Source organism: Hippopotamus amphibius, chromosome 6 (genome assembly GCF_030028045.1).
Source record: "Hippopotamus amphibius kiboko isolate mHipAmp2 chromosome 6, mHipAmp2.hap2, whole genome shotgun sequence".
Classification (NCBI taxonomy): domain Eukaryota; kingdom Metazoa; phylum Chordata; class Mammalia; order Artiodactyla; family Hippopotamidae; genus Hippopotamus; species Hippopotamus amphibius.
In genome coordinates this window covers 148,122,707-148,141,564 of record NC_080191.1, presented here as the reverse complement: position 1 = coordinate 148,141,564, position 18,858 = coordinate 148,122,707, and the positions used below count along the sequence as shown (strand labels likewise).

Sequence of the window (18,858 nt, the reverse complement as noted above, 5' to 3'; positions counted from 1 at the left end):
TCCCATTTCTGGGTATTTACCTAAAAAATACCAAAAAAAAAAAAAAATTAAAAACTAATTTAAAAAGATATATACACCTTTATGTTTATTGCAGCATTATTTACAATAGCCAAGATAGGGAAACAACCTAAGTGCCCATCAATGAATGAATGGATAAAGAAGATATAGTACATATATACAATGGAATACTACTTAGCCATAAAAAGGTGAAATCTTGCCATTTTCAACTGCATAAATGGATCCCAAGAGTATTATACTAAGTAAAATAAGTCAGATGGAGAAAGACAAGTGCTATGTGATCTCACTGATATGTGGAATATAATGAACAAGGAAACAAACACAGAAATAAAATAAACTAAACAAAAATAATTATGTAGATACAGAGAACATAGAAGTGGCTACCAAAGGGGAAGGGGTTGAGGGAGGGTGAATGGGTAAAGGGGATCAACTGTATGATGATGGATGGAGAATAAATTTTTGGTGGGGAGCATGCTGTAGGGTATATAGAAGTAGAAATATAATGTTATACACATGAAACCTACATAATGTTATAAACCAGTGTTACTTCAATTAAAAAAAGAGGAAGTTAGAAGATTCTGGATTTTGGAAAGGTGATACAATACTTATACTCTATATTATGTTACATCCCTGGCAAAGTCCAGGAAATACCCTGTAAGCAAATCATTTATATTTGTGCAACGAGTGGGATAAATAAAGATAATAATCCCTTGTAAATTCAGGTCAGGTTTTGTTAACAAATGAGCTGTGAAAAAACATTTGGATTTTCAGAGCTTTTGGGTTTTGGAATTGTGGTTGAGGGGTAGTTAATTTGTATCAGTTGGGCTGGTGGGATATAATTGTACCAATATATGGAGGGTCTTGAAAGTCAGGCTGAGACATTGACCCTCATTCCCTAAATTCTGGAGAATCCCTGGGGAGGTGGAATTTGGAGGAGGAAGAGGGTGGAGGGGTAGGGGAATAAAGGTGGTATTTTATGAAGATTATACTAGAGACATGGGAAATCTGACTAGCTTCTTCCAGTGGACCCAAGAATGAAGTGAATGAGAGAATCTTTTTTTCCGAAGAAAGAATCAGTAGAATTTCAGTTGAGAAGTGGTGACGGGGAGACCGGTGGAGAAGATAGTTAAGAAGAAAAGGGAGCCAAAGGTGACTCCAAGGTTTTGCTTGAGAAACTATGAGCAGAAAGCGGAAATCTCAAGGGAAGATTTGATTTTGTAGTGATTCTAGTATTACGCCTGAGTTTACAGTCTGGTGGGGTAACTAGGTAGACGAAGTCAAGTGAGGCACCGGCAGTGGCTGTAGATCTAGAGCCCCAGTGAGAAGCCAGGGCTACAGGGGTACGTTTAGGGGAAAGTTGCGGAAAACCTTGTGAGGGAGGGGAGATAGGAAAGAAGACCAAGAAGGCTGAGTTGGAGTAATGGTAGGGGAGTGCAGCCTTGGAAGCCAAGAGACGAGGGAAAAAAAGGAGGATGTGGCTAAGTCAGAAGATACCTGGTGAGAGGCAGGAAGATACCCTCCTCATGAACTTCGACAGCCAGAGTCTGGGCTACTGACGGATGAGGCTTGCCGTAAACTGGCATGAAAAACCGGTGCCAAAAGACAAGGCAGCTGCAATGATGAAATCAACTGGGAGCCAGATACAGACTAGTAAGAACCTCTCAGGTTGGCACTGCAGATATAAAAAGTCCTCCCTTCCTGCTTATAGGTGCTCATGTAATTCTGAGCAGTAATTGCGGTAACTAGAAATATTTGGTTCTGTTAAGCCTTAATATTTCATTTGTTCTGGGGAGGACCCTGATTTATTTGGACTAGTTTAGCCTATGACTAAAACCAAAACCAAATTCAAACCATGAGCAGGTTGAATTCAATTAGCACCAAGATCATTTTCTGAGACTAAGAATTTGTTTTGTTTTCTTATCAAAACTGATTATTAGGTGGAAGCTAATTTTTAAACAAGTATATGTGTATACATGTAAAGATTTAACCTAGAGTTTCTCAATTGATGTAAACAAATTATATATTGAGAGATACATAGATATAGATTATCTATCTATCTGTCTATCTCTCTCTACATATATAATTTACTTTGGAATTGACCCATTATTTATCTTGTTCTTTGTCCCCTTTTTTTCTGTTCCTTTTTTGTTTAATAAACAAAGTGCCATGCTTATTATAAAGAGCCTACAGGTGAGCAAATAGACCTACTGGTACTTTGGCCTTTCAGTCCTAGAGAGCAGGAAAATACATCACTGGGAGAAAACAATAGGATTCTATTTTTAACATTATTAAGTTTTGGTTCATTGTTAGCACTTGAAGACATTTTCCTTTTACAGAAAATGTCAATACCCTTTGGAGGTTAATTATTCAGTTTGAGATAGAATACTAGCAGTATGTGTGGTGACTGTTTAAAAACTTTTGCTCTGCAAATACTTATTGACTGACTACTGAATGCCAGGAGCTACACCAGGCACTGAGGGGACACACTCCCCACCCCTGAGTTGATCGATGAGTGAGTAGGGGGCAGGGAGGGAGCCTCCTTACACAATTGGGTCACAGAGTCAGAGGCCCTGGGGTGTGCAAAACCAGTAATGGTTCTACAGCAGTGCTAGGGACTGCCTCTCCTTGCTGGGATCTGGGAGGTGTCTCTAGGGCAGGTGACAGCCAGTATGGCTCTTGAAGGATGATGAGCAGATAAGACCAAGAGGGAGGGAAGAACATTCTAGGCAGAAGGAATAATGGCAGCTGCATGACAGACCAGGCCTGTCAAAATCAGTGAGAAATGTGGTGTGCGCAGAACCTGGGTTGTGTGGGGAAAACAAGGACCAAAAAGAGAGATTGGCCGCAGTTTGAGAAGAGCTGTCTATGCATATTAAACCCTTAGGATTTGACCCCCTGTAGGAAGTAGGTCATCCTAGAAGGCTTTTCAGTGAGGAGTCTGTATTTTTAGAAGGCCAGCTCTGGGGAAGCATGGTGGTAGGAGGACCAGTCCGGTACTTGCTCTGGCTCCTACACGTGGTATCATTTATTCATTCAACAAACATTTTGCATCCAGTGTCTACCTGCTAAGTGTCTCTTTTGTGCTAAGCGCTGCATTTTGTGATGTGTAGTTCTGCTAGTTTTCCTGCTTAGTTGTCTTTGTGATTAGCATATCCCATAAACATACAAACTATTTAAGTCAGTGTATTTACACTTAAGTAAAGTGTTCCCGACAAAGCTGTTTGTGAAATGTAGCAGTAGATTGCTGCTTTTGCGCCTATGTAATCATAAGCTTCTGTCTATTGTTAAGATATTTTTTTATGGGATGTCATTTATAATTTTAGAAATATAGAATGTTAGAGCTCAAAAGATCTTAGATGTCATCTGGACCAAATTCTTCTTTTCACACATAAAAGATTTCTGACCCAGAAAGGTGAAGCTCACTGTCACTTAGCTAGTCAGTTCCAGGGCTGAAACATGGGCTGTCCGCAGATTTGAGGTTCTTGCATTTTGAGATGCAAAAGACAAGAGTTATACATTAGACGTGCGGCATATTGATAGAGGAAAAAGAAGGACATGACTTCTTTAAGGCCTCTGCATGTCATGTTCCTCCACCTGACCTGGCTTTACTGCTCTCTCATAGTCTCTCCTAGCAAGTTCTTTTTTCACAGTTAACCCTGTGATCCATTCCTCCAGTGATCTGGTAGGTGGTGAGAATAAGAATATTAAATTTCATTGTGAAATGATGAACCTGGTTATAGCCCCAACTACCCACTAATAATAAACTCATGAGGGTTTTAAAACCTTGCCAGCTCACAGCCTCCAGTGGGATGAACACACGCTGCCCTAGTTATGAGGCTTAAGAAGAAGAGTTAAGAAGTTTTTAGGTATTTAATAAATGAGAGTTGAGCTTCCCTCTCTGGGGCCCGCCTGAACCTCAGTCTCTGAGTGGGTCTTGCTGCGTTTACAGACACGGGCTCCATCCGAAGTTTACAGACAGGTGTGGGAGAGCTACATGGGGAAACCAGATTCTGGCATGGAAAGGACTACTGCAATTTTGTCTTCAAAGATTGGGTTCAACTTGATAAACCTTTTGCAGGTGAGTGCCACGGTACTTGCTTATATTTTGTCTTTTCCTTGTCAGCATCTCAACAAGTATGCATGTACATGATCTAATATCTTTTATTTTATTTTGTTTTGTTTTGAATATTTAAACATTAAATTGTAAAACATTGGAAACTATGATCCAGTCATATACTTAAGGGCTTTTCCTTGTAAGTATAGTAAGAAAAGAAAATGAAATAGAGCTTATTTGTTTGAAATCTCCAGCTTATTTGTTTGAAATCTCCAGCTTTCATATAGGCGTATTTTAGGGGTAATAATCTGTAAGTCTCCAGGAGATGATTGCCTTCCTTTGATCATCTCCTTTTTTCTCTTTATCATCTGCATCTTCCAGCATTAAAACAACACATTTCAGATTACCACTGTGCTTGTATATCTAGCAGAAAATAGAAATGGCACTCCACATGTAGCTTGGCATTATTTCAGCAGGATAAAAAAGGAAAATGTAACATCAAGTACACAGCCTTAGATAATTTGTACCAACTCACACCTGCCTTGCCTAGTGATGATCTAATGTTAAGTGAAATGGAAACGTATTTGGGAGAGGTGCATGGGGGACTGTGTTCCTCAGTGTGAGTTCTGTGTTTCCCTTGGCTCTAAAGCTGTTGTTCTATCCAAGCCAAGAAATATACACATGGTGGACAGTACCACGTTTTCTTTTACATATCATAGTTAGGGTCAGGGCTGGGGTCAGATGGCTTGTGTGCCTTGTGGGCACAGAAGTTAGTGAGGACCCTTGCCTGGTGCCACCGGGCAGATTTCATTGACAGGCACTCCACCCCCCGGATGCCATGGCATGACATCTCCTCTGCAGTCCATGGGAAGGCGGCTCGAGACGTGGCCCGTCACTTTATCCAGCGCTGGAACTTCACAAAGGTACGTAGGTGGTTTTATCATGATTCAGTCTACACGAAGAGAAACAGGCCAGGAAGAGGAGGCAAGAAGGGGCTGCGGTGGCCACAGCTATCCACCCATCCACTGTTAGGTGCCGGGTTGTTAGAGCGCCTGGGCCTCTGAGCAAAAGAAAATACGTTCCTGAACTTTCACACCACAGACAATTCAGGGGGCATAGGGGTAGATGCTACTATCACGGCCTGTGGTTTAACCATTTTAACATCTGGGACACTCCGTGTTGTTTAAGCATCAGGCCTGGGCTGATAATCATGTGGAAGGCTGTTGGGCTACTGTCAGGTATTGGGAGCCTCGTTCAGGTGAGAGCTGGAGCTTTGACGTCCTTCCAGTCCTGGCACTGCTGTGGGTCCCCGTTGGTGAGGGTTCTGAGAGGTGGTTCTGAGAAAAGCGAGCAGTATGAGAAGATGGAGCCATTTTTCTTTTCTCCAGTTTGTGTCTTCTTTAGTATGATGCCTTCCTTGCTTGTTAAGAATTTGACCTAACATTCCTAAGTTAAGTACCTATCATTTAGGTGCTTTTGTTTTTTTTTTTCATTTAGGTGTTACTAAGATTCCACTTTATTTTAAATGGTGACGAGGCATTTTCTCCCATAATTTGGAGATAATTTGGAAAAAGATTTAGTTTTATTTACCACTTAGAGTGTCACCTTATTTTCATTTAAATAACATTATAAACAGTGGGAGGTCTTAGAAATAGTGGAAATATTTTTAACAAGAATTTAGAGGCGAATGAATGAATAAAGGGATAATATTTTTAACCTATTGAACTGACAAAGATAAAAACGCTGCAAGTACCTACAGTTGGGTTTGGGATCTCTGATGCTCTTATACTTTGCTCCTGGGAGGATAACTGGCACAACGGCAGGAAACTTTTTAAATGTATGTAACCTTTGACTCAGAAAATCTATTTCAGGTATTTAAGCTAAAGAAGTTAGTAAGTCATTTATTTTGACATTGCATGTAATAATTCATATAAAATGAGAAATAACTAAAATCCTCATTAGTAGAAATTTGTTAAACAAATTATGATTGTTCCATGCCATTTTACTCTGAAATTATTTTAAAATGATATAGTCCCTTATTGCTGTTGCAAGATATCTACAACACAGTAACACATCAGTTTATAAAATAATCCCATTTTTGCAACTGTATACTTCTGTAACTCCAGGTTGTATTAAGTTTTCTTTAAAAATACAAAGCAATAATGCTCACTCCAAAGGTAGAAGAAGGAAAACGGGAGTTTTCTGCCCCTGGGAAATAGAAAGAAAACAAAAGTAAATAATCTATTGCCTCTTCACCTAGAAACACCCACTGTTAATATTTGTTTTTCTTTTTCTTTTTCAAATGAACCTGAATTTTTTTTTTTTTTTTTTTTTGTATAATCACAAAGTAGGGAAGACTGGAACATTTTCATTTGAATCTTTTTTTACCTGTTTTTCTTTATTTTAGATTATGAAACCAAAATATCGGTCCCTTTCTTACCCTTTCCTGCTTCCAAAATCTCAATCAACAGCCCACGAGTTGAAATACCAAGTGCCCGGGTCTGTCCATGCTGACGTGCAGGTAAGTCTGGCTTTTCTTTTTCATGAAGTACTACTGGGTGCAAGCACTCTTGGTGGACTAAATGCCTGTTGGCTTCAAGTTTTTCAATAAGGACAATCTAAAGCAAATCTGAATAGACCTTTTAAAATTTAGTATTATATTTTCTATTTTAAATGTATTCAGTGTATCCTCTTTTTGAAACTCTCATATAAATATAATAAATGCTTGTCTTTAGAAAAGGCCACTCAAGGAGAGGCTTGTCCTGTAATTCCTTCTGAAGTTACTCTAGCAACATGATACCCAATAAACCTGGGACTGATACCAGTTAAGTACCAGGAATATGGCTGAAACTTAGCAGCTAGGAAGCTAGTTATAGTTCGATCTAATTTTAGTTCCTAATTAACCAATGCCTTTTAGAAGCACTTTTAAAAGAATGAGAAATTTGTTATTAGAGTAACAAAATTTGACCACATCCAGTCCAACGTTCTCAAATTACAAATAAGAAAATTAAGACCCAGTGAAACTTTGAGACTTGCCCAGGGTCATTGAGCTGGTTATCAATAGAGGTAGAGCTTGAAATCCTCGTCTAGTCCATTGTTACCCAGTCTGCTCCCTGTACCAACTGCAGCTCGGGTATCTTCAGATCATGCAGGGACGGAACTAGGATTGGCCACCTTTGGCATTGCCTTTTGTTCAAAGTCCTCACTATCTGCATCCAACATACTGTTTAAGTACAGAACAGATTGGTGTTTGCCAGAGGCCAGGGGTGGGTTGGGAGGGGTGGAGAAATGGGTGACAGCGGTCAAAAGGTACAACTTCTACTTTTGCTTTTAATAAGTCCTGGGATGTAATGTACAGCATGGTGACTATAGCTAACAATACTGTTCTGTATACTTGAAAGTTGCTAAGGGAGTACATCTTAAAAGTTCTCATCACAAGGAAAAAAATTTGTAACTATGTGAAGTGATGGATGTTAACTAAACTTATTGTGCTAATCATTTCATAATATAGACACACATCAATTTTTTCTAAAGTATTGTTTAAGTAAAGATCCAGTAGTCTGCTGCTGACATCACTATCATGGACTTATTTAATTTGGATATGGGTTCTAGTGAGTAGGATTATATGAATGAAATGCCTAACTCAGTTACTTTGTACTACGTGCAAGTAGAGGTGTATGTGTATGAGAAATAAAAAGACATTTCAGGCTATAGATGGAATAATAGAACAATTAAAAAGATAAATCACTGAAGAGAATTACCTACAGCAAATTCTTAGTCATCCCAGGCTAAAGGAGACAACTAATTTAAACTTAGAGGCACAGATAGATATGCATTCACATGTAAGTTGAGTATTTTATGAACCTGTTTAATTTTATTCTATTTAGAGAGAAAAATTACCTGTGCTGTAAGATAAAATAGGAGCCTTGATATTAAGAAAATAAGAGAATTTAATTTAATATTTGAGATGGCATTAAAATTGACTCAGTAATCAACTTATCAAAGTTAGCTGATGCTAATTAAGCATCTGTTGAAAAGTTATTTCTGAGAATTGTATATTTTTATGATTAGCAAAAGGTTTATCCCAGTGTTGCGTGTATACATCTTCTAATGCTTTTTGGTAAGGCCCCAGCTTATGTATTCTCTTCCTGCCACCCTGATGAGGCAGATAGATGCTCTGCATATCCACCCCACAAAACGCCTCCCTTGGTTCACTCTCTCCCTATCGCTGGATGTCTTGGTAGAAATGGAGCTAGATCAGTGACCTCTCCTTATATGCTCATATGTTCATCCCTGACATTCCCAGGCTGCCTGGACTCTACAAAGCCAATCGATTTGAAAGGAAGTTTACCAAGACTCATTAATTCATTACTTTATTCAGTCAACTCATGTCTGCTAAGTGCCATCTGTTTGCACAGTCAGATCATCAGTGCACACCTGGATGCTGCGGAGGCAGTCGAAAGGAGTTCTCTGCCTCTGGAAAAGGAGTTAGATGGGGGAGAGGAAGCTGTGGCGTTAAAGAATTCAGTTAACAAGGCAAGGTGTGGTCTGGGACCAAACGCCCGTCTTGAGAATGTGGGCCAGCGCACTATGAGAGGTTGGCAGACGAGAGGGAAGAATTAGGTACCCCCTTTAAGGAATAAGCCTGCTGCTCAGAAGATGGTGGAACTGACTGCAGCAAACCATTTGCTCTTGAAGAGGTAGTAGATGAGGTTCAGACAGCATAAGGCCAGATTGGGGATGCCCTGAAGTGCTGGCCTGGTTCATTTTGACCTGATCCTTGAGGCACTAGTGAACTTTGGAATTTTTTTTGTCATCTGGGAGGAAGCATGATACATGAATGTTTTATGAAGAGTAACCTAGATCAGAGTCTCCCAAATTGGGTTTTGCCTGGGAAATGCTAATAGCTATTCCACACACAAAAAAAGGTTTCCATGGACAGATAAGTTTTTGCAGATTTTTAAAGTATAGGGCTTCTTAGTGCCTTTGTTATGCTGATATGCACAATGAAATCACTAAGACAATATTCTGTGAGCATTTCCCAAGCTTAATTGATGTAAGATCTCTCATTCTGTCACATGTCTGTTTCCATTTTTCCAAACACACACACTTTGGGACCTAAAGTTTATACATGTGAAAAACGTATAAGACTAGAAAGAGAATGAAAAGAAGACAAGTAAAGAGACTGCCATAGTAATTCTAGAATACACTAATTTTGTATTCATAAATTAGTATTCTTTTTCTTAAAGAAGACTCCCCCATAGTTTAGGAAGCTTTAGACCTCACAAAACATCTAATGGTTGCCAGTAGATGTTTTGCAGAACTGCCAAAATAACTCCAGTTGTGAAAACAGTGAGCACCACCAGGCAGTGCATCTTTTTGAAGACAGGAAAATCTGACATGACCAGACAGTAAAGAAAAAAAAAAAAAAGAAATTACTCTGCTCCATTTCTCCTTTTCTGTAAAGTTCTGACCACAGTATTGTTTCACTTCACATTACTTACTGGCTCTGAACGTTATTCCTCTTGTTCTAGACATTGTGGTTGGCAAGTTACTAATGTATAGTGCTTAGTGAAAGCAGTAATCTAGTCCAACCCCTGGTTTTCCAGAGAATCCAGAAATCAGCAGGGAGATAGGGACCTGACTGTGTAGGAGGCTACTTAATTTTTAAAGAGTTTATTGTCATATTTTCAAGGCTTTCACTCAGCTGCTGTGTGGCAATAGCCAAATGACTGTTGCATACTTTTGGCTGAGAAATTTAATAAAATTCTTCCTCTGGCTTATTCTTTTTAACATTGATTTTAACGTAGTTTTTAACATAGTTTATTGTTCATAACATAACTTAGAGACCACAGGCTTAATTAACGGAAAAGGAGCGGTGTAGCATAGCCACGGGAAGGGGCAGAGTCTAGAGTCAGACTGTATTCAAATTCCTGTTTCACTACATACAAACTGGATAACCTTGGGAAAATTATTTCACCTCTCTGAATGCATTTCCTTCATCTTTAAAACAGGGAACTTAATAGTATCTGTCTCATAGGGTTGTGGTGATAGTTAAATAAATGAATCCATGCAAATCACCTGGAAGAGTACACTAGTTTAAATTCGATCAATATTAGCTACAACCTTCAGGCATTCCCTAGTATTTTCAAAAGTTTGCAACAAAGAAGTTGACATTTCTCTGGATGGGTCACAGGCTAGTTCTGGATACACAAATCTTTATATTATTTATACCATATATATTGAAATAGAGAGAAAGAACATTGGACACAATAAGGTAAATAGTAGATAAAATTCATGTTGTTCTTCCATCTGCAAAAGGGATCCCAGTTATTTAATTTTTTAACACAAAAACATTGGGCCCGATCACCCTTAGTACCGGTGATTCCACACCAGCTACATGCACATCTGTTGCAGAAGACTAACATGGCCAGCCAGGGAGACAAGAGCTACAGCAGGCAGAATGGAGATCTGCCCTCACCAGCGCGAATGTCTGCTTCTAAAAACGTCGTCCAGACCTGAGAGCTGACTTCAGCAGCTCCCGCTGACACTTTAAAATAATCTTGGGTGTTTACCCTCAGTGCTGGGTGTTCTCAGAAGCCTGCCAAGAGCACTCAGAGAAGACATAGCAGGAGAAAGGCATGGGGAGGGGGGCTGGCGGAAAGATGATTCTGAAACTGCTTATGCACAGGGTTTATAAAAGAACTTGTTTTCTCCCTAAAAAGAACAAACTAGGTTCCTGAATGCTATCATTGCCACTTACAATAAATGACCATGACAGAGGACATCTAACATGTCTATTAAAGTAAAAGAAAGTGCTTGATGCCAAATTAGCATCAACATGGAATCGATACATGGAACAATCCTTTTTATTAAATTGGGCACCTTATAGTAGAAAAGTCATTTCTTAGACAGTCATTGCGAAGAAGTCCTACCAAATTGAGGGAAGTAAGTCCACTGGAGTCATGTCTTCAATCTCTTTGTCTATTAAAAGAAAGGAAAAGAAAAAATATATACAGGCAAATGTAAATGACATTCAAATTATTCTGTTGGAAAAATGTGTTGCTACACTTGGGGAGAATGTCCAAAAGACACTCCAAAGGATGTCAACGTGGGGATCAATGCAGATTTCAAAGGACAGCAAAATGTTTTGTATAGTGATAGAACAAAGTAGGTAGATAAGGGTGAAAGAAAGCCACTTGATTTCTTTCTAAGGAAGTTTCTTAACATAGAAGCTGTTTTCCGTTTATGGACCAGGTCTTGATACATAAGACTTCTGTGCATATTGCTGTGGGTCTTGGCTGGCTGAAGCCACCTGAGCGGGGAGTGTTCACTCTGTGCCCAGCATTGCACTGTTTTTAATGGTGTGTCTCATTTAATATTCACTAGTCTATAAATTGTGCTCCTCTTTGACCCCTTGTTTTACAAATGAGGAGACTAAGACTTTGAGAGGTTATTACACAGTGAGTATTGGACAGGATGAGACTGGATTCTAAGCAGTCTGATTCCAGAGGCTGAGGTCATAGCTGCTCAGCAGAGAAACCGTTTCCAACAAGTCCCAGAATGGTTGTAACCATCAGTGGCCCCAGCAAGGCAAAGCTGCATGTCGTGCTTGCCTTTTGATGTCATCTCTGTCGCCGCAGACCCAAATCCAGCCCCAACTCTGCTTTTGCTTCTTTCTGGCTCCCAAGAGCCCTCAACTATACATTTTTCCCTCGGACTTCTCTCCCCTTAAGTCTCATTCTTCACAAAGTATATTCTCTTCCTTTCCTTCAGCTTCAAGGTTAACTTTTCACTATTGCTCAGACCAAAGGCTCATCCTATTTGAATAATGCCACATTGTGACACTCAATTATAGAAAAAATGGTTCTTATAAGGAAGAGCTTGGATTTCCCTGGCGGTCCAGTGGTTAGGACTCCGCACTTTCACTCCCGAGGGTTCAGTGCCTGGTCGGGGAACAAAGATCCCACAAGCCATGATGTGTGTGTGGGGGGGGGGGGAAGGAAGGGGTTGGTAGTTTGAGGCAGATTCTTGAACAAAGCCCATTTCTGCTGTTCCCTGCCTGCTGTGCTTCTCAATAAGGATTGGAAGAATGAGGCCCAATAATTTGAGCAGTATTTTCTCTCCCAGACCCATGCCACTTGTGAGCTGAGACATGGAGGCTGACTTCTGCATGAGAGACAAAAAAAAAAAGTGCTCTTGTCCCGACAGTCTTTGTCCCGACAGTCTTTCCCCATGTTTGACTTGGGAGCTCAGAGAAAGAAAAAAGAATTAAGATATGTACTGAATTTATAGGAGATAAAAGCATTGCAGTAAGAGAACAAGAACTTGAGAGAAATACTAAGAAAGTTTTGAAAGTTTTCCTTCAGGAAGGGATTTCTATATTTTAATCCACACATTCTGCTTGGGTCCACTGTATGTAAAGGGATTAGAGCTTGTGGATAAAAAGAAGACTATCTTTTAAGTTAAAAAATAGATCATAGTACAAAGGAAAATGACTGGTTCTAGTTACAATTTTGAGGCTAAAACATAAATCAGAAATATGCCCTTTAAAAATGGCATAAATATACTTTAAAGTTGTGTATTCAAACTTGGGGTTTGAAAAGTGTGGGATAGATCTGATTCTCAATCTACTTGGGGCAGTAAGATAAGCCACATTTCTCCCTGTGGAAGGACGAGTCTGAGGCTTTTCTCAGTTACATTGGTTTGAAACAGAAATGCAAGACAAGTTAGGCCAGTTAAGAAAAAGAAGTGAGTACATCTTAAATTTGAAACAAAAGAAAGTCAATCAAAATGTATTTGACTTATTAGATTTGATAACAAATTTTCTAGACCATCAAGATTTTAAAGCAGTTGAGTTGATCTGTACATAAGCTTAGGGTCCCTGGTTCAGGGGTAAAAGACAAATTCATATTTCCAATTTACCTTGTAGTGATAAACAGATTTTAACTAATCAAAATCATAGTAAATGAATAATAATCCCAAGTAATTTTTTTCTGTATTACTTGAAAGATATGTTCACATTTAACCAAAAATGATGCGTTTTTAAAATTAAATGCGTTTTCATTTTGAGAAAATGGTGTAGATTTGGATTCAGACAGTAAGATAGATACTGCTGAATCCCCTTAGGATGTAGGCAAGCTCCCACCTTCTCTGGTTATATAGGCATCGCGGAGGGGGGGCCCTCATTTTGCTTATGCTCTTTCACAGGCTGATGATAAAATGGTCTTCTTTTGGCTTACAAATGTATTTATTAGAAACATTTAACTGCCTCTAGAAAGGAAAACACTTACCATAGTCCTTCACAGGAAAGATGGCAGATACGTGACCTTCATGCTTTCCCTTCCGTGGCAGCCATTTGGCATCAACCTTAGATTTCTTCCTCTGTGTGTCTGGTTCCAAGAATCCGCTCTTCAGCACAGCAGTCCAGGAAGCCACTGGGAGTCAGTTAGGCTTGACCTTCGAGTTGAAACTTGCTTGGCACTCTTGATTTATATCTCATGTGAATGAGTTTATTAAGTCTTTGAATTAGCAAATTTTGAGACTGAGAAAGGAAAGAAAGCATAACGTTTTTTGGATTTGAGGGCAAGACTAGCACATTACCACCAAGGGTGCTATATAAACTTTGCTTATAACTTTTTAGAGAGGTAGATCTACCATATATCAGATATCTACTGTGTGCTGTAACATCGTGCTCTGTGTTTGTTATGCCATTTGTTTCCTTTACAGCAGCTCTGTGTGGGAGTGTGTGGATGGGCAGGGATGTGTGTGTGTGTGTGTGTGTGTGTGTGTGTGTGTGTATGTGAGAGACAGAGAGAGACAGAGACAGAGACAGCAATCTCAAGTGTTCAGAGGAGGAAACTGAGCCTCCATGATATTAAAATGACTTGTTCAAGGTGAAAGAGCTAGTAAGTGCAGAGCAATAGTGCAGATCTCCAGAGTTCCTATCTTTCCAGTATACTGTGCACTTTTATACATTGTTTCCAGAGTAATACAGAATTGAATCAGGATGTGTGGGAAAAGAATCTTCTCAAGGTTGCCTGCATTTTCAGGGCTATGCACCTTAGCAACAAAATTCAACATAAATTTGAATGGCCGAAGAGTGGAAACCTCTGTTCAACCTTTGTTATTTCTGCTGATGAACAATAATGCAGTCCCTTGAATCGAGATATTTTTCAACTGGGAATTATATTTACCTAAATTTTTCTTATGGGTATTCTTCTGAGATATTTAACTATTTTTTTAATTAATTAATTTATTTATTATTTTTTGGGGGGGTACACCAAGTTCAATCATCTGTTTTTATACACATATCCCCATATTCCCTCCCTTCCTTGACTCCCCCCCACCCTCCCTCGAGTCCCCCCCACCGTCCCCGTCCCAGTCCTCTAAGGCATCTTCCATCCTCGAGTTGAACTCCCTTTGTTATACAACAACTTCCCACTGGCTATTTTACAGTTGGTAGTATATATATGTCTGTGCTACTCTCTCGCTTCGAGATATTTAACTATTTTTGTTCACAGTTAGATTTTCCAGTTTCATTACACGTATTCATCTGACAAAATTAAATCAAATGCTTTGAAGGGAGCTATATTGTAATAAATACCTCACAGTGAATAAAGAAATAACCTTCTGAGGATGGCGCAGTCAGCTTTAGTAAGTATTAGGTTTGAATTTCAGGAGCCTTATATGTGCAATTTTTAAAGTTATCGATTAAAGCAAGAATTTTACCAGACCTTTTATGTATAGCAGATATAAAACTGATTAAGTATTGGATCACTTTATGAATTTCTAATCAGTAGGGACTAATATTTTCACTTTCAGACCTCATGAGGAACAGTTTCAATATGCATTTCAAATCAGGATTAGCGAATATATTTTTATAGTGATTCTTCTGTGATGACATTATTGCTTAAGAAAAGTGAAGTAACAAGTATTTATTGAGCACCTACTGTATGGCCAACATTATACTGGAACACTAGTTAGAATGCTGAAAAAAATGGCAACCAGTGTTGAAAAAGCCTTCCACGTGGCCAGACTGTAGCACAGCTACAGTCTGCTGTGAAGTGTCTCTGGCGTGATCCACCACAGCTCAGATGCATCCTCTAAGTTCTCGTTAATAACAGCAGACACCTATGTACCACTGACTAGGTGCTCGGCCTCCTTCTGCTCACTACACACTAATTCATTTAATTCTGTCTACAGCCCTGTAAAGTGGATACTCAGTTTTATTTTGTTTGTTTTTTTTATCTTTATTGGAGTATAATCGCTCTACAGTATTGTGTCAGCTTCTGCTGTACAGCAAAGTGAATCAGGCACATGTATGCATATATCCCCATATCCCCTCCCTCGTGAGCCTCCCTCCCAACCTCCCTATGCCCCCCGTTTAGGTCTTCACAAGGCCAAAGAGGTTAAGAAACTTGACCAAGATCAAAGCCACTACATGATTGAGCTAAACTTTGAACCTGGGCAGTCCCACTGTGCATCCATGCATTTAACATATACTCAGGTGTCTGAGCCAGAAGCTCTTGTTGTAATCCAGGTGGGAGCAGGTGAGTGTCTGAATAGAGGAAGGTGGTATGAATGAAAAAGTCAAGAGTTGAAGTGGCACACCAAGAATCAGCCAGAATCAAGATTAAAGGTCTAAATGAATCTATTCTAAAAAAATGTATTATTCTGAACAGTATCTATTTGAGAGGAAAAGAGTAATCACATTATCAAGTCAGAGCTAGGGTGACTGTATCATATGATTCAAACCAGGACATTTTTGAGAGCAGAAGTGGTATTATTAATACACCAGGCATTCTGATGTAATTGTGGGGCCATCATGGAAAAAGAGTACAAGTGGTCACCCTACTCACAGCCACCAAAAGCACTTTTGAAATGTGCTTTGTAGAAACCACATGTCCTGGTTTGCAGTCTTGAATGAAAATAAACCTGGGTGGAAGCGTGTATATTCAGGATTCGATTTCCAGCTGGACTTCTTCATTATGGATTATGTCTAAGGACCAGTTCCCTACCCACCTACTCTCCCTTGGCCCACACATGACACACAAGCCACTGTAATCAATTACTTGTTTAGAAGAAAAAAGATGGACTTCATTGTATTAATGCCTCTGGAGTCATCTCCATTGTCTTATGTTTGCTCATTTCTGATTGCTGCCTTGTAGTTACTCCGCTCTGCTGCTGATTGGTCTGCTGGCATAAAGTACCATGAAGAGTCCATCCACGCTGCTTACGTCTATGTGATAGAGAACAGCAAACACTATATCTATATAGAAGTAAGTCTTGCTCGTGTAAATTGGTGTAACAGCCTGCCTTCCTGTAAATATCACACAGAGGCTACAAGGTCCCCACACTCAGGACTTGCTACATTAATAAGCGTATGTTGAGATGTGAAGAGGTCACCTGAATTTTGACCACCCCCCCCCAGCATACCTGACATTCACTTCCCATTTTTCGTTAACTCGGAACTCTAATAGGAAGCCCCCAAATCCTTTTTATTAACATCTATCAATTTGTAATATTACTAGCCAGAAATATGCCAACATGGAGATGTGAGTTTTGATTTGGCTTGAGTTGGACGGTGTAAATGTGAGGCATGTGCTGCTCAGGAGCGGGAGAGCACACACAGGGGTAAGCTGCTAACATAGAGACCACTGGATGTCACTGATTTGGGGATGTTGAAGTAGGAAGAGGGCAGGAAAAGGAACATGGAAAGGGAGATGTAAGAATGTCAAGGGCAGGTGTAAGAATATCAAGGCACCTTCTTCAATTCTGTGTCAACTACTATTTGTTAAAGGCCAGTGGGAAAGAATTGGAGCTTAATATATTTCACAGGTCTGGAGAAAGAGAAGGCTGATTAAAAATATTAGCAGGCTAGATGCAATGTGGTATCCTGGATGGGTTCATGCAACAGAAAAAGGACATCAGCAGAAAAATTAGTGAACTCTGCATAAAATCATGAGTTTAATAAAATTAATACTATTAGTGTTATTAATTTCAACAATTATTCAATAATAATGTAAGATGTTAGTGGCTGGTTCATCTATTACCCAGCATCCTTTACTTCGTCTCTTTTTAGTAGTATTAAATCAGCCTTTCTTTGTAACGCTATCACAGTAGTAAATGAGGTCAGTAGCACCATGTCGATACACATGGCTGTGGACATAAACCTGGTTGAAACGCCTGTAGCCAAGGTTAGCAGTTGACATTCACCCTACTCTCTCCAGAAAAGGAGAGGTGAAGGACCTGAGTGTGTTATAGATGCCAAGGAATGCTAAGCTCCTCTGTGATGTGAATTCAGAAAAACAAACATGGTTTGGTTGCCACTGAGATTTTGATTGTTTGATGCCCTAAAGGGAAACATATTCTCAAACGAGTTTTTGAACCATGTCTTTCTCTGTTTGTCTTCTGGAAGCTATTTACAGATTTATGCACTTAAGTTTAAAAGCATGTACAATAGTAAAAATGATAATTGTGGCAAAAGGATAATTATCCTATTTTGAGTCATTGCTTACATATCTCTTTACCTTAAGATGTTTAGCAAAGATTATTCTGTGATGATTGTACTTATAAATTACGTGTTATAACAATTTGTATAGTAAGCAGAACGTGTAATATTCATAATATTTGTACCTAATTTTCAACAATGCTTTATGCAGCAGCTAAATCTTTTATACCATTATAATAATAATGTTGTACCCTGGTTTTTTAGTAAGAGTTTTAAAGAATGTTTTATAGATGCATGAATCTATAAGCAGAAGTACTTTAAAAAAAAGAAATTAAAATATTTCTCTTTCCATCTTATTGGTTTACTTATATAATGCAACATACAAAAGATATATGTAGCTACTTAAAATAGAAGTTCAGGAATAATAAGAGACCTAAACAAATGAGATAAGGCCAAAGCAGATACTAGGAAATAGTGGAGAAAATGAGACCAGGATTCTGCCAAAGAGTAAACTTAGCATGAGATACATTTGCCAATATAGAATTTTTAATCATAAACATTTGCACAATGTGTGAATCTGAAAAACCTGACTTCCCCATTGTTTAGAATGTTCCTACCATTCTAAAAATGTAAGCTACAAGGAATTTGCATGATTAAATAATAGTTTAGCCTTCCACTTGACTAAGAGGCTATAGGTGATATTGCTTAGAAATGCATGAGACCCAGAGTGAGATAAGACTTATTTTACTCTCAGTATCACTTACTTTCCTGAGGTGATTTTAGGGATCAGAACTTGTCTGCTAGGTGAAACATTTTTTAAAAATATCAATGTAGTTTTTTGTTATATGTCACATTTTCCTTATGTTCATACAACTAAGATGAGGAAAACTTATTGCATAATTATTCCATTTACTTCACATAGAACCAATTTTTCATAAGCTGCGCTGATGACAAAGTTGTGTTCAACAAGGTTGGCGATGCCATTGCTCAGAGGATACTGAAAGCCCACAGGTAAGGTTTCTGGCATTTTGGTGGGAGTCGTTACTGCAGATCTTGCATTTACTGCTAAAATGACTTTTGAAAGCCCATTTTTAAAAAATACTGTCTTTTTCTAGTAGGCATGCCTTTGGTTGAGCTAGCAGTAGGTTATTGATTCTTTAAATCTGAGTCAGTTGCTGAGAATTTTTTAGTCCATTTTTGAGGGACTCTGAATGCTCCCAGAGCACAGTCATTTTTTCCTGGCCGGTCTCTTTCCCACGCGTTAGATTTGTGATTTGATTTATTTAAAGGCAGACAGTGAACTCTGTTCACTTAAAAATCTAAACAAAATAGT

The 18,858-nt window shown here is 38.9% G+C and overlaps 1 protein-coding gene across 4 annotated transcripts in view; it reads left to right on the top strand.

The window, feature by feature from the left end:
• The window catches only part of PLD1 (phospholipase D1), a 208,444-nt gene that overhangs the window by 136,565 nt on the left and 53,021 nt on the right, over positions 1-18,858 (top strand). For all 4 annotated transcript variants that reach the window (XR_009054227.1, XM_057738033.1, XM_057738034.1 and 1 more), the window contains 5 exons: positions 3,968-4,096; positions 4,877-4,995; positions 6,480-6,593; positions 16,243-16,353; positions 18,448-18,536. Coding sequence is in view for 3 of the 4 variants with exons in the window: in XM_057738033.1 (XP_057594016.1) it covers positions 3,968-4,096; positions 4,877-4,995; positions 6,480-6,593; positions 16,243-16,353; positions 18,448-18,536 (562 nt within the window). In the remaining variant the exon portion in view is untranslated. The remainder of the gene's footprint in view (positions 1-3,967; positions 4,097-4,876; positions 4,996-6,479; positions 6,594-16,242; positions 16,354-18,447; positions 18,537-18,858) is intronic.